Genomic DNA, 24,557 nt, shown 5'->3' with positions numbered 1-24,557 from the left:
GGTGCTGGGGCTCATTTTCCAAGTCAGCTAAAACCATATTTGCTTTTCACTGTTTCTAAATTTTCCTACATATTGCAAACTTGTTTTCTTAGAACCTCTGCCCATAAGTATGAGAATATGTGAATATCGTATATTTCTAAATAACTAAAATAGTATAATTGGATTGTTTGTAACACAAAGGATAAATGCTTGAGGGTATGGATACCCCATTTTCCATGATGTGATTATTACGCATTGCATGCTTGTATCAAAATATCTCATGTACCCCATAGATATATACACCTACTATGTACTCATAAAAATTAAAAATTAAAAATTAAAAAAATGTATGAATATACAGTCTAGTCATTTGAATATACCAACTTTAAATATAATTGCAGGCATGAAGTTTTCTAAATGATGTGACTATTTTATAACGCATTTTTGCTTTGCTTCAGCATTCTCACTTTTAAAACATACTAATTTATGTGTTGAAACCTAAAAAGTAAAAATTTTAAAAGAAAGTTTACCTAATGAATCATGATTGTTTCTTAGATATGATATCTTTGTTTTATAATACTTATTAGCTCTCTGGAAATCAGGATAATTTGGTTTCATTATTATGCAATGTTACATCTAAAAGACATTTTAATATACGAAGTCAAGCCAGTCATAAGGATGATGAGTTCCATTCTCCTCAATCTAAGGTTGCTCATTTTATGTCTTGACAAAGACTCTCTCTTTTGACCAAAACTTTAGTCAGGCTCCTCCAGTTCCTCTGCTTGATTAGGCCAACACTGGGCTTCCTTCTTTGTTCTTGCAGGATCCAGTTTGAGCAAGAATCCTGTTAAGTTGGCTTAGGGAGAATGCCCCACCCTTGGTATCTGACCACACTTGATACCCTATCACACTGGCCTGCCTTCAGCAATAATCCTATCAAGTTGGTATAGCCAGAAACCTCTTACCTTTGATGTTTTTTCGTCCTGGTAATTTTCCATTCACTAATCCCTGCCCTGCTCCTTGGTTATAAATCCCCACTCAGCCTTGTTGAAGTCAGAACTGAGTCCACTGTCTCTCCCTCACTGTGAGATTCCATTGCAGTGGTACCTATACCTCTCACTGGGGTCTACCTTGGATAACGTCTGCCTTAACATCTTTAACAAGTGTCATGATGAGTTTTTTTTTTCTTTTCTTTAACAGTCTTCTCCAGTATGCCAAAAAATTGGGATATACAATCTTCTCTTCCTTTAAATCCCCCAGTCCCTCCCACTCTCCCCTCCATTTCTACTTTAATTCTCCTACTTAACCTGAAAGCAGAAAACAGCTTGAGCCATTGGAGAGTCCTAAAAACAATCCCATTAAATAAAAGGCTCATTTTTGTCCTGTCTTGGAATACTGTGACAAAGAAAATGCCACCACTGCAATCTAGGATGTTTATTTGAAAAATACTCATAGCTTTCAATTCATTTCAACAATTATTTACTAGGTACCAGGCACTAGACTAGGACCCAGGCCTTATATTAGTACTACAGTTGCAATAAGTATGTGTGACATTCTCATCCTTAAAAGTTATCAATGCCAAAGGCTCACAGAATGAAGAAAGCTAGGCAATACATGCCCTGTGATGTTTGAGCATGGTCCTAATGATCATGGTATTTTCCCATGAATAGATAGTGCATATAAACAGTGGTAACCTCTGTCTACATATGAGAGGTAAACAACTTGGACCTCAGTTAACACACAGATTTTAACTAAAATTATCATGTTAAGAAAACTTCATCGTATTTAGAGATAAAGAATTTGCTTTATTGTATAAATGACAATTTCAACAAGGGTATAAATTAGGTATAATTATATAAACTGAATATTTACATCCAATTTACATCCATTTTTCTATTAATGAGCAGTTTTAATATATAATACAATTCAGAATGATAAAGATATCTACATTTAGGTATCAAAAAAAGAAAAATCAAAGAAAGAAAAAAGCAAAGACAGGAAGTCTACTTGCCCACTCAGTAATTAACAAAGATTTATGTAAAATTCCCACAAATTGATCTCAGAATCAGAGCAGCATTTTCTATTAACAAAAACTGTGAAATACTAGTAACTGTGTTTTATATAAAGCTGTTTGAGGCAATCTACATAGGAAATATTATCAAGATTCATAATTGCACAAATCTGAAAGGCCTTACATGTCTTATCACATATTATGCTGCTGTCATAACTCACAAAGAAGTAATTGTAGTATTTTATAAACTGCTTACTGTCTATGATTGCAAATTGTTTAGCTAATCCGTATAAACTTTCTGGCTGCAAATCTTCAATGTCATAGGTCTGGGTCAGGGTATACTCCAGCTTCCAGATGGACTCTCCCTTTAGATTTGCCTCTGTCAGATTCAAGTAATACTGCAACATATCCTGCAGTTAAGAACAGTAACAAAACCTGGTTCACTTTTTGGCACATAAGGCATTGTACAACAAGAAACGTTCATGTTTAAATTTCTGTGACATTTTAGGCTGGGCGCTGTGGCTCATGCCTATAATCCTAGCACTTTGAGGGGCTGCGGCGGGTGGGTTACCTGAGGTCAGGAGTTTGAGACCAGCTTGACCAACATGGTAAAACCCCATCTCTACTAAAAATACACACACACACACACACACACACACACACACACACACACAGATTAGCCGGGCATGGTAGTGGGTGCCTGTAATCCCAGCTACTCAGGAGGCTGGGGCAGAAGAATTGCTGGAATCCGGAAGGCAGAGGTGGCGGTAAACCGAAATTGTGAGATTGCGCCTCTGCACTCCAGTCTAGGTGACAGAGCAAGACTTCGAAGAAAGAAAGAAAAGGAAAGGAAAGAAAGGAAAGAAAAAAGGAAAGGAAAAAGGAAAGGAAAAAGGAAAGGAAATCTGTGGCACTTTGGTAGCTTGAAATTGTCCATGATGTGAGTATTTCTGTCATGGATATTGGCAAACACTGCAAATTAAGGCACTTTTCCCCTCAGTGAACCAGTTGTTAAACATTTGTCAGTACTCCAGTATATGTGTGGTAATCTAGGCTTTATAGCTAAACAAAGATAAATATTTGGAATGTGCATACTTACATTTTTGGCTTTTTCAAAAAAATGGAGTCTTACTGTATACATTGTTGTATTTTAAGAAATTATTTAGAAATTATACAAGAAATTATTTTTATATTTTTAGAAATTATTTAGTGCTATATCAGGAGAATCTTCCCACATCGGTACATATGTACACATGTATATATACATCAGGGTCTGAACCTCAGATGCTGTGTATTAGATACATAAACACATATATAGACGGATGTATACGTGTGTGTGTTTTGGATCTGAGGTTCAGATCCAAAATTAGGCAACTGAAAGTTGTAGAAAAAATTCTTTTGGACTAATTTATCACACAATTGTTTCATTTCCCCAGACCAGATTTCTGTCACTGTACCTCCTCCCTCTGTTATTCTGAGGAATAACAGAACCATCTCCTATTTAAATTCATCTAGGAAAAAAAAAAAGCAGTTATACCAATAATGGCTTTAACTGAAGTGAATTATTTTGAAATTATGTTTCTAGAAAGGGGAAGTTATCCAAACTGAAGTACCCATAAGCTAAATGGCCAGTCTTTTGTGCTAAATTGTTCTAAAGCAGGGAGCCATGAAGCTGCTCCAAAGAGCTTTTGTCCTAAATATCCAATTCAATTTTTTTTCCTTTAAAAGAATTTTTTGGGTGGGCCCAGTGGCTCACATCTGTAATACCAGCAATTTGGAAGGCCAGTGTGGGAAGATCACTTGAGCCCAAGAGTTCGAGACCAGCCTGGGCAACACAGGGAGACCCCCCCCCATCTCTACAACAGGAATATAAAAATTAGCTGGGCGTGGTGGTGCATGCCTATAGTCCTGCCTACGTGGGAAGCTGAGGTGGCAGGATCACTTGAGCCCAGGAGTTTGAGGCTGCTGTAAGCTATGATCACACTACTACACTTCAGCCTGGGTAACAGAACAAGAACTTGAAAATAAAATCTTGTTTGTTAACATTTATTAAGCATTTAGTATGAGCCAAACCTGGGTTACAAAACAAGAACAAGAAAATAGAATCTTGTTTAACATTTATTAAGCATTTAGTATGAGCCAAGCATTTTTCTAAGTGCTTTACATAGATTTGTTCATGCAATCCTCATAGCAACTTAGTGAATTAAATAATATTTTAATTCCCATTTCATGGATAAATACACTGGGACACAGAGAAGTTTAGAAATAATGGTTCATGAGAGGGAATGGTAACAGAGCCTACATTCTTCTTGATACTTATATTCCGGAGAAGAAGAATGAACATGGTTTAGTGAAACAGTATGTATACAAGTCCACAAACCTGGCACTAACCAATGAAAGCATCTAAATAAATGTGAAGTCCTTAGAAGAATAGAAACAGCCTTCCAAAGACTAACTTCATCAGCTCACACTTAGTAAGTCCTGGTAACATTGCAAGTATAAAAAAGAAGAAGGATTCAAGGAGATTTCAACATAAAATACATCTCACATGACTGTCTTGAGAAAAATTCAACTAAACTAATGAAAACTACGAAGATATGCATAAACATGGGTTCAGCTCTGAAATCTGCCAACTTACCAATAATTTATAATCACGAGGATCATACTGAAATAGTCTGATACCAGGATTGTTGGTCTGTTTTTCTAAAACACTCTTCACTGGTGTAACAGCAGGAGCCACAAACAAAGAATTTACTGGACTTCCTGAACAAAACATATGCACATAAACAAACATTTTTAAATAATAGAGTTTAATTATATTAAAAACATAAACAGGTTCCAGATTAAGAGATCAACAGACAAAGCCAAGTGATATGTGATCATTGATGGATACTGACTTGAAACAACTATAAAGAGACAATTTTGAGAAAATAGGGGTATTTTTGTTACTGATACCAGATAATTATTGTTGATTTTGTTAAGTAAGTTTGTGGTTATGTAAATTATCCGTATATTTTAGCAATGAATATAGAATATGTAGTGCTGAAATAGATCCAGTGTTTGAGATTCACTTTCAAATACTCCAGCAAGAAAATTAAAAGAATATAAGGCCAGGTGCGGTAGCTCAGGCCTGTAATCCCAGCACTTTGGGAGGCCGAGGCAGGAAGATCACTAGGTCAAGAGATCGAGACCTTTCTGGCCAACATGATGAAATTAGCTGGGCATGGTGACACACATGTAGTCCCAGCTACTCAGGAGGCTGAGACAGGATAATCGCTTGAACCAGGGAGGCGGAGGTTGCAATGAGCCGAGATCACAGGGTGCATTCCAGCCTGGCAACGGAGCGAGACTCCGTCTCAAAAAAGAAAAGTGAAAAATCTTGATAGATGTTGAATTTGAGTGATGAGTACATGGGGGTTTGTTTGTATCCTTCTCTCTGCTTATATATGTATCAATAAGAACTTGCAAGTAAGAGCTTAATATATTTTATTTTAAGCTGTTGTATAAATTGTGCTTTGCTTTCTAAATTCTGAGAAATAAAACAAGTAACATCAAAAGAAACTTGAGTGTAGCAGTTAAAATAGAGTGATATTTCTTTAAACTCGAAGATTCAAAAGAAAATTTGAGTGAGCTGAGGGTTTCTGTGGCTTTTGTGTTGACAGCAAATAAATAACGCTGGCCCCGTGGAGCTAACAGGAGCTTATGTTGAAGAAATCCAGCTGCAGGCCTAATGTTATGATTTGGACACTCATCATACAACCATTGAGGATAATTCAGAAAAGGCTAGTGCTGGCAGATTTTTAAATAAAATGTTTAATTTACTCAATCAGCAAATTGACTAGATATTCACCGCTTTGCTCTAGACTCTTAGACTGGGGAGATGCAAACACAGCACTACATTACCTTTTTTATCTGAAAGAACCATAATGCTGTCTCGGTGAGTGTGTCCATAAAATTGTCCTGCAATGACGTCACTGTATTTTCGAAAAATATCTATCAATTTCTCATTATAGTATTCTCTGATTGCTGTGATGTTCTGTGAATACGGCAGATACCCCACTGGAACATGTGCTATGATGTACACCTGGAAAAGGAAACACAAGGAGGCCTCATGAGAATCTTTCTGCACATTCGTCACAACCAAATGACATTTGGATACCCAAGATTGAAAGTATATTAATTAAAATTTACAAAGCAAATATGTCGTCTCTTCTATTTATAACAAAAAGACAAAATTATAAAACTATTAAGGTCACTATATCTGCACACTGTTGATGATATAAGGCAACTGTGACTTCAGTCACAATGTTTTGAACTGGCCTCTTTTTATACCAGTAGATGTCTACCAATCCTAAAAGCAGTAAAAGCAAGACAAAATAAAACTTGCAATGCAAGGTGACTCAGGCCTGTAATCCCAGCACTTTGGGATGCCAAAGCAGAGTTCGAGCCGCCCAGAGTTTGAGACCAGCCTGAGCAACATGGTGCAATCTCGTCTCTACAAAAAATAACAGAAAAAAAAAAATTAGCTTGGTGTGGTGGCGTGCACCTGTAGTCTCACCTACTCAGGATGCTGAGGTGGAAGAAACACTGGAGCCCAGGAGGCTGAAGCTGCAGTGAGCCATGATCGCACCACTGCACTCTAGCCTGGGCAACAGAGTGAGACCCCTGTCTCTTAAAAAAAAAAAAAATTAAAACTAAAATGAGTTGGCCAGGCATAGTGGCTCACACCTGTAATCCCAGCATTTTGGAAGGCCGAGATGGGTGGATCACGTAGGTCAGTAGTTCGAGACCAACCTGGCCAACATGGTAAAACCCCGTCTCTACTAAAAATACAAAAATTAGCCAGATGTGGTGGTGGGTGCCTGTAATCCCAGCTACTGGGAAGGCTGAGGCAGGAGAATCGCTTTCACCTGGGAGGCAGAGGTTGCAGTGAGCCAAGGCCACGCCATTACACTCTGGGCAACAGAATGTTGCCTGGGCAACAGAGTGAGACTCCATCTCGAAATAAAAAAAAAAAAAAAGAAAGAAAATTCATGAGTTACAAAGTGTTTATGCAAAAAAAAAAAAAAAAAAAAAATCTTCAAATTCTAATACTTGTATTGATACTGGAGTCCACCCCAAGTTTCATAAACATACACATTTTGCCTTCCGTTTATTCCCAGATGGTTTTGGTCTATGGGATCTACCTTCTCCTTATTCCACTGAGAGCTGTTCAGTGTACTTTCTAGCCATTCAAACTGGTTGGCTGGGTCGGTCTTGTTCAGTGTCATTATATTTGGGCCGTAGTACAAGTTTGTGTTTAGACTGATGATCCTAAGGTTTGGATTAGTTGTAACTTTCTGTGAATAAAAACCGCCTATAAAAACAATTTTAAAACACATTTAGGAAGACATACACATACACACACATTGTGAAAGCAAATTCCTGAGGTTTACAATCCAGTCACGAGGTTGGTGCTTATTTCTCATTGCTTAGTTTGCACATAGATAGGCTGTCATTAGATCAGAATCAGATTTAACAAGCATTTACTGAAAACCTGCTATGGTGCCAGGCCCGGTGCTGTCACTTCCAACATATTGAGATAACAACAGTTGTATCCAATATTCACATGAAAAGATAAATAAGTGTTTGGGAAGTAAAGTAATGAGATTGAATTTTATGAAAGAATGATTTACACATCAACCTCTACTTTTGTGATTAGGGGTTTAAGATGAGAGACATTGTGAAATATAAAATCCAAAAAATGGTAACACATATGGATCTTGCTAGAGACTACTTGGAAAAAAAAGTCAGACAAACCACAGCTGCTACAATCTCAGGGGAGAAGAGGTTTAAAGGCCTCACTCCACCCATGCCTCTGAACCACTGGTGATGGGACACCCAAGGGTCTGCTGCAATGGCACTTTCAGAGCGAGGCACTAAGATCTGGCTCAGCTTTCTTTGCCCCAAGCCTACTCACTACGCACGGCTTTCCCTAGCTTTCAATCATGATTGATCACTGCCCCTTTAATTTTCTCTATTCTTTCTTGTAGTCATAACACCTTATTATTTTTACTACGGTATTAGCAGGGCAGTTGGGTTTGAATTTGTCAGAAGTTATTTTTGAGAAGCTGCCTCATGTCCTAGGAGGAGAAAATGACAACAGGTCTCACGAGGGCCTCTGAGATGACAAAGTTTGAGGCCCCTCATGCAGGGCATCTCTGCTCCAAATCACTTTTGCCTTTAAGACTTTCTCAGGATGCCTTCTACGACTTTTAACTTAATATTATACTCCAGTGTTTAACTGGAGCTTTGAGGGCTATCATTGGAATGGATATTATTATGAAACTCATATGGTTTTTTCTTAGGGCCTGCATTCCACTTCTCAGCTTTTTTCTGCCTCCCCTGCTTTATGCTGAGTCTTCTTAGAAGGCAGAGCATTTCTTTAGGAATCTTGATCATTCTTTATGGCTCTCCCTTCAACCTGCACAAGCTCTCTATGTATCTTGTAGGATGTGAAGTATAAGACTAGACATAGGCCAGGCATGGTGGCTCATGCCTATAATCCCAGCACTTTGGGAGGCCAAGGCAGGTGGATCTCCTGAGGTCAGAAGTTCGAGACCAGCCTGACCAACATAGTGAAACCCTATCTCTACTAAAAATACAAAAATCAGCCAGGTGTGGTGGCGGGTGCCTATAATCCCAGCTACTCAGGAGGCTGTGGCAGGAGAATCGCTTGAACCCAGGAGGCAGAGGTTGCAGTGAGCCAAGACCGCACCATTGCACCCTAGCCTGGGCAATGAGTGAAACTCCATCTAAAAAAAAAAAAAAAAAAAAGACTAGATATTGTTCCCTAGATTAATCAGAACCATAGTCTAATCTACCATGTCTCAAATTCACAAATACTATGATTTGCTGCATGCTAGCAAAAACAATAAAAAAATAGTGGCAAAAGCCAAAGGGTTAACAAAAATACTGAAAGAAGTGTTTTAACTGAGAGAAATCTAGCCATTAACTTAATATTGTCTCAACATTCTAAAAACATAAAAGTCTTAGTTTAACAGCTGGGTACCTCAGTTAAGCTCACAAAATGTCAGGGATTTATATAACGATGTGTCAAGAGCCACTGAAGCAGAGGGCCTTTAGACATGACCCAGGGAAGGCCTTACTATGCACTAATTATGCATTACTTTCCCAAGCACCTCAAAGTCCATGTTAGAAGCTTAATTATCCTCACTTTACCAGCTGTTTGTTTTATACAACTGTGCTGCTTTGTTAGAAGTTAGTGTCCATTCTCTTTTCTCAATCAATTTTCCAATTAGAAACATACTTTTATTTACATTGAAATCCCAAGTTCAGCTTTTGCTCCACCGGGAACATACCTACCTAATTAAAAGCAGAAGAAGAAAAAAGAGTAGAAGAAGAACAGGAAGAGCTCCCTGCAAGATAAACAGGTTCGTGACCTGTGTCACAGTCAGCATTACTACTCACTGTCCCCCACAAAAACTGGGGGCTGCGCTCCAGAATTGGCACACTCAAGCAAACATTAACAATTTAAGTCTAAATAACATGAATAAAAACTGAGGCAAAATAGGAATAAGTAAGTCTTTCACTTACCTTTCCTTAAAGTACTAATAGCTTCTTCATCTAGCCATGGTTTCCAGAGGTTTGCTACTGCGTTGTACACTTTACTGGTGACTACAGGCAGTTGATCCTGGCCACAAACAATATAATCCACCATTGAAATTTAAAGATACACAGCTGAATTAATGTAAACACTACTTGAGCACTGACTACTATGTTAGGCATCCAGAGATGCAAGGATGATTATTAGATAGATTTCATCTTCAAGGAATTATAACTTAGTTGGAGACTGGGGGACAAAATGTAACCACTTAACTATAAGACAATGTGCTGGGCACTACCCAGAGGTCTGGGAGCCTAGAAGCAAGAACAATCAAGTGTAGCCAAGGGCCAGGTGCAGTGGCTCATGCCTATAATCCCAGCACTTTTGGGAGGCCGAGGCAGGCAGATCACTTGAGGTCAGAAGTTCAAGAAGTGCCTGGCCAATATGGTGAAACCCCATCTCTACTACAAATACAAAAATTAGCCAGGCGTGGTGGTGAGCACCCATAATCACAGCTACTCAGGAGGCTGAGGCAGGAAAATCACTGGAACTCACGAGGCGAAGGTTGCAGTGAGCCAAGATCGCACCACTGCACTTTAGCTTCGGCAACTGACTGAGGCTCTGGCTCAAAAAACAAACAAACAAACAAACAAACAAAAGTGTAGCCCAGGGAATTAGAGTAGAGAGTGAAGAGACCATTTAAACCAGGCCTTACATAAGGATTTTATCAACTTAACAAAAGGGCATCAAAGCAAATTCAGTGGCCCGGATACAAACACAGGCATAGGCACAGGCACAGGCACGGAGTCCCATAGGTGTGTACCATGTACAGAGAAAAGCTCATGCTTTTGCATAGCGAGGATATAGGAAGGATGTGGGAGTGTGCTCATTAAAGAGATGCCAAAGGCAGGTTTGAGCCTGTACGTGCACTGCCTGATGCAGCATGCTGAGGGAACAAGAAAACACCATGTTTTAGAATTTAACAAAGTCTTCTGAACTGTTCAAATTATTATAAGCTTCTTAACTTTTTGAAGAAAGATTTACAACCACATGCTTTTGATGTGGATAAGTCTCTTTATGGCAGCATAAATTATATCAAAATATTTTGATATTTTAAATAATACATTTTAAGTATAAAACATTTTTATTATCATAAAGTGTCTTCAGGATGACATAATCTCTAGTGTAGAAGTAAATGGGGACCCTCGCCTGGGGGAAAACAAACAAAACTTTAAGAAGGTAAATACTGAAGCAGGGAATGGTGATTCATGCCTGTATTCCCAGCACTTTGAGAGGCTGAGGCAGAAGGATAGCTTGAGCCCCAGAGGTCGAGGCTGCATTTATCTATGCTTGTGCGACTGAACTGCACTCCAGCCTGGGTGACAGAAAAAGACCCTGTCTCAAAAAAAACAAAAAACAAAAAACAAGAAAAGGTAAATACTGAATAAAAACCCAGAAATCATTTGTGAATTGGATAACTGTTTTTAATTTTGTTTTTAAAAAAGTATGTTAAATGACTGAAGCCCCTTCTGCACTCTTTTCATTTACTTCTGTACATTGGTAAAATAGACCTATTTCTGAGAGGAGTTTATCAAAAGTTATTTTTCAAGAAGATGCCCAAGTCATAGTAGTCCTTGATGCATGCATCTAATACATGATGAATGCATAGATACATCCAGGGCAAGTGATAACCAAAAGACTTGTTTTAATTGGACTAAACATGTATTTTCAGTTTGTGTCCAAGATCAGGGTCGCCTGTTTGAGAATTACACAACAGCTTAGGCCAATCTAGATTCTCATTAAAAATTGGTATGCATCATTATCATCATATAATAAAAAGCCATAAAGTCTTGGCCATAAAGTCTTGTTTACTTTGGGATGGATGCCAAGTATGGTATGGTGATGGAAAAGCTTAGAACTATGGAAAAATCACTTTAGACTTTCTTCTCTATTTTAAAAATGAGAAATACAAGCACCAGAGAAGTTAGACGGCTGGTCCAGGTATAGGTGGTCAGTCTTAGGGCAGGTCTAAATCCCATGATCACTCTCACAGCCAGTTGTCTATTGCTACATGTTTCCTTCCCAATCCTTTTTGGCTGTGACATAACCACTGCTGAGAAATGAAGCCTAATGGAAAGTGACCCACCCACAAATTCAGTGGCACCAGTCTTGCCAGTGTAGGAGTAAATGGGGACTCTTCCTTGGGTGGCAACAGGAAGAATTCTCCAGGCTGTCCACACTGATACCTACTTCTGGTGTCATGGGTGGGGACATGCATCTGTATATGTATATTATGTAGCTATGCTGCATGAACATGGGATTTCAGTGGGAAAATAGCACTTATGAAATGTATTTGTTTCTAACATTCTCCAGAGTTAGATCTCAGACACCAGCCTCTAGGAAAACTTGTTGTGGAGCTTTCATGTTACATTTGACATTTCCAAAACTGAGAGGTGGAAAGATGGTAGTGGAATAACAGAAAGAACATTTTTAGATACAAGACCATAAGCTAGAAAGAGAAAAAAAAAATTAACTGTTAAAAGTATGTAGGCTGCCCAATTTACCCTAGCTGTATATATTAATATAATAGGATATGTTATAGAAGTTAGGTAGCATTTCTGTCTTTGAATTGTAAGATTTGACTTGACAAAAAGAGGACAGACATAAAAATAAAATGAAACAAATCCTCAAAGGAGTTACAAACATGTATCCCCTATCACCACTTAATGTGACAATCACCACAAGTCCACTTACTGAGGGCTTATGCTGTGGCAGATAGTAAGCTATGCCCTTTTCATATCACCAATGCTCACAAAAACTTTACAAGGTAGGTACTATGGCTTCTATTTACAAATGAGTGATCTCTGCATCAGCGATGTTAAGTGAATCACCCAAGTTGGCCAAGCTATTAAAAGCAGGGCTGGGAGGGAGGGGGTGGAAGGCAGGGCTGGTTAAAGATTTACATTCTAGTGACTATGACTCTAACCCCTGTGTTTTCCAATATTCCAGCCTTCCTGCCACCTAAGGCATATAAACACAACGTGTGTGACCTTGGGCTGCTGGAACTCATTTGTTCCCAAGCCTCTGCACTGGGTGATCTAATATCTCAACAGAACAAAAGCTGTTTGTTTTTGCTGACTCAAAAAGACTCACATATTACTCATCTCAAGATAGTAGGCCAGGGCCAAGAAGTCACTTGAAACCTCAGCTTGTTCTAGAATACAACTCGTCAAAATTACTATATTTAGGTTTGACTAACTAAAAATAATCAAAACCCCCATTCAGCATTCATTTGACATGAGACGGAAGATATTCTAAGCAAACAGAAAAATGTGGACACAGAGAGGCGTGAAAGTACGTATGTTTGGGAAACATTACGAATGTTAGTCAGGCAAGAGCAAGAGATGTGCAAAAGGATGTTGTTTTAAGTGAACACAGATCTGAGGTAAAAAGATCTAGAGTTTGGGCTCTGCTCACAATGGATTTTGAGCACTTGAACAAGTAATTCCCATTTCTGAGCCTTCATTTTCTCACCTACAAAATGAAGGGTAGGTCTAGATCAGGGGTCAGCAAACTTTTTCTACCCATTTCAACTGCTCTGTTCTGAAACATGAAACAATCAAAGGCAATGTAGAATGAATGGAAACATAGCTGTGTTCCAATAAAACTTTATTTACAAAATCAAGCAACAGGCTGAATTTGTACCACAGGAGACAATTTCCAAGCCCTGGACTAAACAAAAATCGCTGGGTACAAATCTAAAATTTTACACGACTACAACAGGATGCTGTAAACAGGACTGTTATCTGGCTGTTATGCGCAGGTTGGTTCTCAAACAAAAACCTGTGGGAGCCAGGGGTATCTAGGCATTAAATGCTCTGAACACGGTCTCTGCCTTGAATCATGTCTTAATTAGATAAACTAGACTTGAACATAGACCTCCTTCCTCTTTGCTTCTTATGGTAATTTGTAATGTTTTTGTTTTTAGTTATAGTCTAGCTTAGATCAGGGTATGCACATCTTTGCAGGCCTAATAAGAATTCTGGAAAAAGTAAATATTTATCAATATTAACCTTACTTGCTAACCTTGTCATGGACATGCAAATGAACATTCAAAAGAAAAGAGAAATTGAAGAAGATTATGAAGGAAAACATAAATTAATAATCCACAAACTGGATAATTTGCTTCTGAAAAGTCACTATTGGTATAACTTCTCATGAAATATTAAAATAATCCTTATACCGTCCCCAAAGTACTTGTCTTTTCCTTTCTTGCTGGTTAGGATTAAGACCACATTCTCCCTCTATAAGACCCACTCCCATGCCCTATCACTAGCTAATTATTGTCACAATTTTGACACTACTAATAGGAACAATTATTTAAGCACTTCTGAAAGTTTATTAAATTTACCTGTGGCCAATAGTCATGATTACCCAGTGCAGGGAAAACCTGGAGATTTGGAAAAAGACTCTGGATGGTGATTGTCATATTAGCGATCACATTTATAACAGTGTCTGTTGAGAGTTCAGGTACAGGAACATGAGGTGGGCTATCCCTGAAAAAGAGACAGATTGTAAAGAACAAAATCAGTTTCATAAAGAGTTACTAGACTTATGCATGATGCCTTGCTATACCTATTATTGCAGACTTCCATTTTAAAACAGCAGATTACAGCTAAAGAGTTGATAGACTACTCTTCACCTACCTCTTCCCTACAGAGAATCCTATAAAAGAAAATTAACAAAATAAAATACAAAAAATAAGCTGGGAATCCCAGTCTATTTCACTACCTGACTGAAGATTTATAAGAGGCTAAAAACTGCAATAATTAAAAGCAGATGCCAATTGAACCAGAGCCCAAATGCCTATTTCGAATCCCAGTTTTGCCAATTACCAACTGCGTATACTCAGGTAGGTTACTTAGATGTTCGGTGCCTTCATTTCCTCATCTGTAAAATGGGAATAATAATACCCATTGTAAAAGTTAAACAAGTTACAATGTATAAGTTAATTAAAACAGTGCCAAGCCCGAAGTAAATACTCTACAAATATTAGTTACGGTCATTATTCCAGGTAAAGAAATATGGGCCTCTTCACTCTATAATGATGAAGGGAACCAGTTAGTTATACTGCCAGAAGATGATGCTTTACAAAATTGTCATGACAGGTAAACTTCCATTATTGTCTTTCGTCTTTGATAATTTCATGAAGACCTAGTATCAACATCTCAAGATATTGATGCAAGTATGCTGTTTATGGATTCATCTCTTAGTTAACACTGACATATTTCTGAAATCTGTATTCCAGAAAAAAAAATACTTCTAAAATTGTTCTTACCTCTATTAATGTTGATTCGTTTGACCTAGAGTTTTTTAACTCAAATAACTCTTACAATGTAACTAATCTTCTTATGGAATTCAGCACTCTTATGAAGCTTAGGACACTGTAAATAAATATTGAGTAATTAATGGTACTTATATAATCACTTACCCTGTCCATATCATGAAAGACGCTTCTTGTCCAGAATTTTTAATAAAATCAAATGCTGACAAAATAAGTTGATATGGAGAATCACATAGCACATCTCCAAAAGGGCCAGGGTTGGAGGCATTTGCACCTTTAGATGAAGCACACACTTTTGTGTGGTCATCTGTGATGTGGTAAGTAGGGTCTAAGTGTAAGTCAGTCACATGCCAAAACTGTCCTGTTGATTAGACAAAAAACGTAGATAAATCTACTTGTTCTCCTTTGGAATTCTCATATAGATATTTATAATAAGACTAGAGACGGTTGTTCCTCCCTGTGATGGAGGAAAGTCTTGGTAATTTAAATGTTCATACGCCATGAAGTTAAATACAATCCTTCTCTGTGAGAAGATGAGCTTCAAGGAACTGCAGGAACAATTTACTACTTAAGTGTGTCAGAAGTGATGAGCTCAGGCCAGGCGAGGTTCCTCATGCCTGTAATCCCAGCACTTTGGGAGGCTGAAGCAGGCAGATCACTTGAGGTCAGGAGTTCGAGACCAGCCTGGCCAATATGGGGAAACCCTATCTCTACCAAAAATATAAAAAAATTAGCCGAGTGTGGTGGTACACACCTGTAATCTCAGCTGCTCAGGAGGCTGAGGTGGGAGAATTGCTTAAACACAGGAAGCAGAAGTTGCGGTGAGCTGAGATCGTGCCACTGCACTCCAGCCTGGGCGACAGAGCAAGACTCCGTTTCAAAAAAAAGAGTGGATGAGCTCAGTATTAGTATCAGCATGATAACTGAACAAAGAGTATTTAGCAAAGCTATGTTTCCATAATAAAATGTATGAAAGTATCCTTTGGAGAGGCCAATGATGACATCATCTTGTGTCTTAAGAGTGTGTCTCCTTTAAGAATTTAAGATTTCACAAATTATTTACATTCTTCTTGTAGAAAAAATGACATATAAATATGTTGTCGTTTGTTAAGGTTACACAGTGAGTAAGCAGACAGCAGAACCAGGAACTATCACTCTTACTTTCTTGTAAACCTTGCCTCTGAACATTAATTCAAAGAACATAAATCTCTAATACAAGCTTTAAGCCAAAAATAGGAATTCCCAAAGGTTCTTAAAAGCTATTTAATAGAGGTACATCTTCTGTTATACACTCGTATAAAATGTTAATAAGGGAAGCAAATGTTAAAAAGGATGCTTCCATTGGGTTTTTAGGAAGCAGCCAGGCCCATTTAATAGCATCCTTACTTGGAAATCATCTTAAGAAAGTTTTCTTTTTTTTTTTTTTTTTTTTGAGATGGAGTCTCCTACTGTCTCCTGGGCTGGAGTACAATGGCGCAGTCTTGGTTCACTGCCACCTTCACCTCCCGGGTTCAAGCGATTCTTCCGCCTCAGCCTTCTGAGTAGCTGGGATTACAGGTGTGTGCCACCACACCCAGCTATTTTTTTTTGTATTTTTAGTAGAGACGGGGTTTCACCATGTTAGCCAGGATGGTCTCGATTTCCTGACCTCGTGATCTGCCTGCCTTGGATTCCCAAAGTGCTAGGATTACAGGCGTGACCCACCACGCCCGGCCAAGAAAGTTTCCTTTATTAAAGGTAATACTAGAACAAATAATCACAGTGGTATCTCTCTTTATTAAGTATTTGCTATGTGCCAGGCACTGTGATAAGCAATTTAAATATATTATGTCATTTGATTCTCAAAACTACTCTCTGAACTGGGAATTATCTCATTTTAGAATTGAAAAACCAGTGCTGGGTCAAATAGAAAATTTGTTAAAGTATACACAGCAAATAAATCTGAACTCCCATACTGACGGGCCTCCAAGTTTGTTTATACATCATTTACATATATACTCAATGATCCTTATAGACCATGTTTAAATTGTTCTAATAGATTTTTTTCCACACTTTTGAGTTTTCGAGTTTACTCTGATTATGACTAGAAACACATCAGAAGTGACAAAGTAGCATGTACTGCACCAGAAGCACAGAGCAAACAGGTAGGATGCAAACTTTAAACTATACCAATATGATACAACTGAATTAAACCCAAAGCTGGGATAATAAGGTAAAACAGTTGATATGTTAAGGTAAAAGGGGTGAGTTATCTTTTGGTTGTTGTTTCTTCTCCACATAATTGTCATTATAATTTTATAACACATTTATGTTCACAATTAAGAAATGGTAGACAAAACATCCAAAAGAAAGTAGTAGTATGGTCAATTACTTGGTACTTAGTCATTAGTTGAAAATACCTTCCAAAAGCAATTTTATTTTATTCCATAATGCAGAAAATACCCCAATCTTTACTTCCATCTTATATATACTTTACCTAGCACAAAAAGTAAAGATGGAAAATAGCTCAGAGTCATCCCAGAGAATCGTTTTAATGTGAACATGTATTTGTATTATCTCGAGAATGTAAGGGTATAATAAATGAACATGAAACAATACAGTGTCGTGGTTAAGAGTGGAGACCAGAGTCAGACTGTTTGACTTCCAACCCAAGCTCTACCCTCCACTAATCTAGCTGTATGATCTTGGCCTATTTCATTGATGAAATGGGAATAATAATAGTGCCTACTGTGAGGGTTAAGTGACTTAGCAGAAGTAAAGCCCTTAGAAGGTATATGGCACCAAGTAAGCTCAATGTTAGTTTTACTGTTTTTGTTTTGTTTTGTTTTTAACTTCAAACCCCATTTCCAAGTAATACTTAAAATTCAAGTACTTATTACATGTTTAGTACTATTTTTTATGCTTCACATGTATGAACTCATTATTATGTATACTCCATTTTACAGATAAGAAACTGAAGCACATAGAGATTAAATTCAAGTTACATGCATCATCTTCAACAGAGCTAACCTATGAATTCAGAAAATCTGACTCCAGAGTCCACATTGCCCTTATCCACATACAATTCCTCTCTGTGTTTTCATCTCCAGTCTCACCTGCCTCACATGAAAACAGATAATGATGCCGGGCACTCATGCCTGTAATCTTAGCACTTTGGAAGGCTGAGGCAGGAGGATTGCTTGAGCTCAGGATTTTGAGACCAGCCTGGACAACATGGTGAAACCCCATGCCTACAAAAAAATGCAAAAATTAGGAAGGATCTCTTGAGCCAGGGAGATTGAGGGTGTAGTGAGCCAAGATTGGGCCACAGCACTCCAACCTGGGTGACAGAGACCCTGTCTCAAAAAAAAAAAAAAAAAAAAAAAAGGAAGAAGAAAGAAAACCAATAATGACAATATCTACATACCAGATACTGTGAAGATTAGGGGAAAAAAAGACTATAAAAATATTCAGTATCTGTTTCAGTAAACCCAAACCTGAAATGCATTAAGAGGACACTCCTCTGATATAATTTAGTACCTAGATTTATATTTCCAGCACCTAGAATATGCAATGACTTATAGTAGCCCTTCAACAAATATTATTTAATTTACATATGATGACATTTAGGCAAAGGCAAATTTCATGATATCCTCAAGATCATATGATGACTCAGTAATGAAAGCTTAACTGGAACCATTCTCTCCAGACTTCGGAGTCTAGTGATCTTTCTACTGCATGGCATTGCCAGACAGATAAATTAGGGGATAGTCATTTAAATTCACTGCAAGATGTCTTTAAATAGAAGACAAGAACAGAGATCTGACAGGTTCTTAACCTGGGACTCATGAATAATGAACATCTGGAAGTCTCATCTCCCTCCCCTAACGAAACTGTATAAAAAAATGAGTGTGCATGTGTGTTTCCACTGTCTGGCCTGTGGCAGAGCTCACACTGCAAACCATGTTTCTAGTTCAAAGTCCAAAGTTCTTTTTACTACACCACGTTTTCCTGTCCTGCAAACCATCTTTAAAACGATTTCCAAAAATATGTGTTCAACATATCTAGAAAAACTTCCAAAATTATACCAGAAAATCTTTTAATCTAAAGAAAATATTATAACTTCTCCTCAAGAACCCAATGAACCATAGTTCAGACATAATTCAGCTCGCCTTATTCCTTATTTGAACAGTTTGAACACTCAGCAGTATATGAATGGTTGAAGTATGGCTGCTGGGATTGGCCAAACTTAACTATTGTTACCAGTGAATACTCTTAAGTTAGGTTTTCAGTCTCATCTGACTATTAAGCTAGGTTACAGTTCATTCACAAGGATTCAAATACAGAAGTAAGGAGTCCTTCTCAGGCCGTATTTAGTTTGCTTTAACAGTACCAATCAAGCCAGTCCCAGCCTACTAAATCTAAAGAACTGTAGCCAAAAACACACATGTGAAGCTTCCTAGGACTTTTGTCCTCCGACCACCAGGACTTGAGAGGGCAGAAAGCTAAGACTGGGAACTTAAAAGCAAAAACACATAACAAGCAAGCCGTAGCCAGACAGGGTGTTGAAAGGAAGTCTGAGCATTTGGGGCTGAGAGGAGGCGGCAGGGGAGTTGTCACATCAAGTGGAAAATATGCAAAATACTACAAACAAGGAGAATTGTGAAACTGCTGAGTGAACACTTCAGACCTTTGAACTCCAGTGATTCCAGTAACACTTCAGACCTTTGAACTCCAGTAATCCCTCTTCCTTCCCCTTCAGTATGTGGGGATTCAACCTTGCAGCTTCCCATCCAAAACGGAGGTGTGAAGACTCACATAGTCCCCAGAAAGCGCTCCTTGAGGCCTCCTTAAAACACAGCTGAATTTGCCATTGTGTGGCCTCAAGCAACCGGAGACATTTTATTTCAGAACCCTAACCGGTCACATAATTAAAGTAGCACAAGCTAAGCTGTAATAAAAGCAGAAACCAGTATACATAAACATTTTGGGGAAATTTCTTGTAATGACTGACATTTGCCACAGTTGGGAAACCAGATTTACAATTTTTGCTTCAGACCTCCTGACAGCTGAGTCATGAGGACTTGGCCTTCAAAGAGAAGATATTTGCCCTACAGCGCTCCCAAGTCCTGAGAAAGCAGAGGGAGCAAAGAGAGGTTTCAGCACTAGTTGCTGCCACCGAGTCTCAGGGACAACTCTCCCCCCAAAGAAAACAGAACTCCACTTCTCTAATTTTGTTTTTCCTCCAACAGTGCAATTATTTTCAAAGGGAGTTGAAGAGGTGTGAGCACCTTGATTTTTGAAACTGGAGGCTCAGATGGCATTGTACAATCTCCCATCAAAATGTATCTATTCTGGACCAGTGAGTCTCAAACTTAGCCGAACGGAAGGAATCATGCGGAGGGTTAAAAAGCTACTGTGGAACCCCAACGTCGGCGGTTCAGATTCAGTAGGTCTGGGATGGGCTAGAAATTTGCAATGCTAACAAGCTCAGGTGCGGCGGGTGCTGCCACCGGTCCAGGGCCACACTTAAGAGAATCACTACTGTAACAGGCACTGTGTTAAGTGTTGGGAGTGAATAAAATGGGTCCCGGCCGCAGGTGGACATCCAGGTGAAATGAAGTCCCCGTGAGTTCCACGGTTGACTAAGGGGCGAGCCTACACCGAGGGTGCTTTCGCGCTCTAGCTGGGTGAGTGGCACAAAAAGCCACCGATCTCGGTCGAGCAAGACATAAGATAGTCTGAGTCACGCTGAAATTTACATCCCTGAGCTGAGAGGGAAACTCCAGTCCCCCTCCATTCAGGACTGATTCGGGGCCTCTTGCAGTGCTGGACATCGGACTCCCAGCTTCCTCTTCCCTTGAGTCCCGGAGCTTTTCCTTCCTTCCCCAAGGAGCAAACCAACTGAGATGCAGGATGTAAACAAAAGCCAGGCTGTGGAAATACGGCCGACGCGCCCTTGGAGCGCCCCCACCGGCGCTGGCATTCCCCCCCGCCCAGCCCCGGTCTTCCGGCTGGACGCCCTAACGCTCTAGTCCCTTGGTCGCCTTCCCCGCGCCCAGCAGCCGTAGTGAACGCCGGATGCGTCAGGGCCCCGGCTAGCCTGAGCCTCTGCCGGGGGCAGCTGCCCTCCCGCACTTTCTCCGGCTGTGCGCAGGCGCCGTCGCTCCCCGCTCTCGGCTCTGGCTGGGAAGAGAAGGGTAGCGGACAACTCACCTACAGCCGGAGGAGGATTCCTGCTGCCTGCAGGCGCCACGGGCAGCCCGAGGCCGGAGAGGCAGTGCCAAGCAGTCAGCAGGCAGCAGACAAGCGCGTGCAGCAGCGCCATGGAGGACCGCGGGGCTGACCCGGAGGCTCGGGCTGTCCGGCAGCTCCACTCTGACCGTCAGGCCTGAGGGTGAGGAGGAGTCAGAAGACGGCTGCGGGTATAGACGCCCGACTGATCACGTGCAAAGACAAATTCAGCAGCGAGTCAGTTCGCCTGGCCTTCAGCTGCTGTTTAGCGATGATCTGTTCTCGTATTTCTTAGCGTCGGTGTTTGGCCTAGGAAGGAATGTTCTTGTAGAAGCTCAAATTCAGGCTCGTGTATCAGTGGTGCAGTTGATGTCAAACACTGACACACTGGTGCTTGGGGATAGAAAAAGGCATTCAATTTGATGAAAGCCAGAAGGAGGGAGAGCAAGATCTCTCAAATTCGTCTGTAAAAAGGAAAAAGTGGGGAGTTTTTATACTGCTGGAGAATAAGAGAGGGGGAGTTTCAAATAATCCAGGGGAAAAGTCTGTTTCTTCAGTCTCAGATAATACCTTGAGCAATTAGACGTCCAGGTATCCGCAGCTGGTTGCAAAGCCCTTCGAGGTATTCATCCCTTCTGCAAACATTTTTGTGACCCTGAAGTTACCTCTTTGTTCTTGACGAGGAAGCAGTATATCAACAGTTTATAATTATATTATGGAAACAAGGAGAATATTGGGCAAAAAGCTAGTGGTTAAAATGTGCAAACAAGCAGGAGCCTGATCAGAATTTTCATTATTTCAGTCACTAAAAAAAAATGCTGGGGTGCTGAAATCTCAACGATCCTGGTTCCCTTCTTGGGCCAACCTACCCCAGCTTTAACAGGGAGGGCTCCTCAGTAGAGGTGATGCAGAGAGAGCCCTGAAGTATCATGATTTACAGGAAATCAGCAAAAGTTCTGGATACCGCAGTGGATCTGGAATTGTTATCTCTGGACTGGGAACATCAGCACCACCTGGGAACTCTAGTTAGAAATGCAAATTCCCAGGCACCACCCTAGATCTGTTGATTCAGCAACTTGCTGGAGCCCAGCAGTTTGTGTTTTCACAAGCATTTCAAGTCATGTTAAAGTGATTGTGATGTTTGAAAACCAATGCTCAAAGATACCCCTTTTGGTTTTTTTTGTTTTGTTTTGTTTTTTAAACTGCCGGGAAGAGAAGGGTCTTAGAATTAGAACATGTCTGAAAATCATACTTTATGCATTCTAGAGATGCATGGAAATCATAAGTAGAGGTGGTTGATTTGATGCTTCCAAGGAACTTTTTTGAATATACTTCTGGCAAAGAAGTGTACAAAGGAGTAAGCAAAGATGATGAATAATCCCGAAACTGCTGGATTCTGTGTTCTATGTTCCTTCTCACCATTTATGAGAACGCTGATCGCTTGGAGATGACAAGCTAATAATTTAAATTTATAGGGCGTGGAATTCCTTTACAGAAGAAAATGCTTTCCATAATTACTAACCTCAAAAAAGATGTTGTAGAGTGTATTTCTTTCCCATCATAGAAAGCTTTGTTTTCTATCCCATGTAACTTAATGGGAGCATGTCTCATGAAAGGGGTTTTGAAGTGGGAAGCAAGGTGCTTCCATTTTCTGTTTTGTAAACCAAAAATAAAATTTGAAGGCCCCTCACAACCATCTGAATGGGCGACCATCTGAATGGACTCTCTCTGCAGCCAGGGCACCCTAAAATTTAACGTGAAAGACTGGTTCAGGCCATAAAAAGGGGGCTGGGGGGTTGGACATACCTAATTAACATCAACACAAACCTTAAGTCTGACAAGACACATTTAAGGTCTGTTTCTCTAAAGCCTGCTACCTGACGGCTTCATCTGGGTGATAAAATCTAGGTCTCACAACCTCTTATAACCCAGGCAGCCTTTCTATTGATAATAACTTTTTCAATCAACCAATTGACAATCAGGACATGTTTAAATCTCCCTATGATCTGGAAACACCCACCCCCCGCCCAGCTTCAAGTTGCCCTGCCCTTCTAGATCTAACCAATGTAAAATCTTACACATACTGATTGCTGTATTATGTCTCCCTAAAATGTATGAAAGCAAGCTGTACCCTGACCACCTTGGGCACATGTCAGGACCTCCTGGGGCTGTGTCACTGGCCCATCCTTAACCCTGGCAAAGTAAACTTTCTAAATTGATTGAGACCTGTCTCAGGTACTTTTGGTTTACGGTTTCAAGTCCTGCCAGGGCAGCCCAAGTCCTGCTTCAGCTTTTGGTTGATTCCAAAGTTTGCAGGAACCGGAGTGCATTTCAGTGGTGGACAAGATGGTCCTTGGAGTTTCTCAGTTCGCAACCTCTAGAGTATGGGAGAAAATGGAGCCAGAAAAAAATGGTGAGCTGGCGAGAGAAAACAAGTGTAAGGATTAACAAAACGACTTAGAGGAGTTTTTAGTCCAAACATTTGAAAGCTAGGAAAAGGATAAATTATAAAAATAGCTCTTTTCACTCCTTTTTTTCCAATTTCAATATTCTTTACTGGAAGTAACTGGTTGCGAAATAGTTTCTCAGTAAGCATAAAACAAGGCATACACATTTTGAAACTTAAGATATACTTGCAATCCTAAAAAGTACAGTATATTAAAATTAGTGGGTAGAAACACCATCCTTCTTTCTACTCACTCCACTTTCTTTTTTTTTTTTTTCTTAATACTCACTAAGAAGCAAAAAACGATAGTGCCCCAACATCTCTACCATGGGCATATATTTGTAGGTCTCCATGTTCCAGGTGTACATATATGTCATTTTGAGTGTGTGTATCTGGGTGAGGGAAATCACATGAAAGAAGGGCAGTAGCTTCACAAAACAACCTTAGCTTAGTTTAGTTTGTATCATTGAGGCCTTTGTATCATTTCAGAAACGTTCTTCCAGGGCCTGTTGGTCAAATTGCCTTTGGTCTTGGTCGTTTTTCCTTTCCTTTAATTATGTTTCTTAACTATGTTAAGGAACAAAACAAAGACAGCAAACCAGAAAAGTTAGTGCATTGACAGATTGACAGTGTGAAATAGAATTTGGTTTGAAGAAAAATGATTTGCGACTACCCAGAAAAATTTAGGAAGCAAACATGTTAATTATATTCCCCCTTAAAATGCATTTGTTCTACCACTGCAACCCTTGATCTTTCAGACCATTGCATCTTTGTTTCCCATTTAGGCCACCCAAAAACCTTTTCATTCCTCACTCTGTGAGACAGCTGTTATGGAAACTGGTGCCAGTGTTATTTGGCTTCATTATAATGAACTAAAGATAAATCTCTGTCTTTGACTTTGTATCTTTAATAATAGAGAGGCCAGAATCTGAGCTTCTGGTAGAGCGTAGGCTGAAAT

At 39.5% G+C, this 24,557-nt stretch overlaps 1 protein-coding gene across 6 annotated transcripts; it reads right to left on the bottom strand.

Moving 5' to 3' along the window:
- Positions 1–1,763: 1,763 nt before the first annotated feature.
- On the bottom strand, positions 1,764–21,336 carry SMPDL3A (sphingomyelin phosphodiesterase acid like 3A). 6 transcript variants are annotated; one of them, XM_065543275.1, is made up of 9 exons: positions 21,136–21,336; positions 18,036–18,170; positions 15,088–15,301; positions 14,008–14,152; positions 9,587–9,683; positions 7,177–7,346; positions 5,894–6,074; positions 4,629–4,753; positions 1,764–2,400 (listed from the first exon to the last, which is right to left on the bottom strand). In XM_065543275.1, exons 1-9 carry the CDS (start codon positions 21,245–21,247, stop codon positions 2,083–2,085), a joined length of 1,497 nt encoding a protein of 498 aa, XP_065399347.1. In that variant the 5' UTR covers positions 21,248–21,336; the 3' UTR covers positions 1,764–2,082. The 6 variants fall into 6 exon arrangements, 5 of the variants coding, with proteins under 5 accessions (XP_065399347.1, XP_073893065.1, XP_073893064.1 ...); XM_074036964.1 differs by lacking the exon at positions 18,036–18,170 and adding an exon at positions 15,695–15,810; XM_074036963.1 differs by lacking the exon at positions 18,036–18,170 and adding an exon at positions 15,695–15,792.
- Between the last annotated feature and the right edge of the window lie 3,221 nt (positions 21,337–24,557).

Source organism: Macaca fascicularis, chromosome 4 (assembly GCF_037993035.2).
Source record: "Macaca fascicularis isolate 582-1 chromosome 4, T2T-MFA8v1.1".
In the NCBI taxonomy this organism is placed as follows: domain Eukaryota; kingdom Metazoa; phylum Chordata; class Mammalia; order Primates; family Cercopithecidae; genus Macaca; species Macaca fascicularis.
The sequence above is the reverse complement of the archived record's forward strand: the minus strand, read 5'-3'. Positions and strand labels throughout refer to the sequence as shown.

Bases quoted from the DNA above. Each gene is read 5' to 3' on its own strand.
- SMPDL3A (XM_065543275.1), bottom strand. From the start codon at position 21,247: ATGGCGCTGCTGCACGCGCTTGTCTGCTGCCTGCTGACTGCTTGGCAC. The intron at 14,153-15,087 runs GTAAGTGATTAT...TCTCTTTTTCAG, and splicing joins TCTTTCATGATATGGACAGG to GGATAGCCCACCTCATGTTC. The intron at 4,754-5,893 runs GTAATGTAGTGC...TGTTTTGTTCAG, and splicing joins GGTTCTTTCAGATAAAAAAG to GAAGTCCAGTAAATTCTTTG.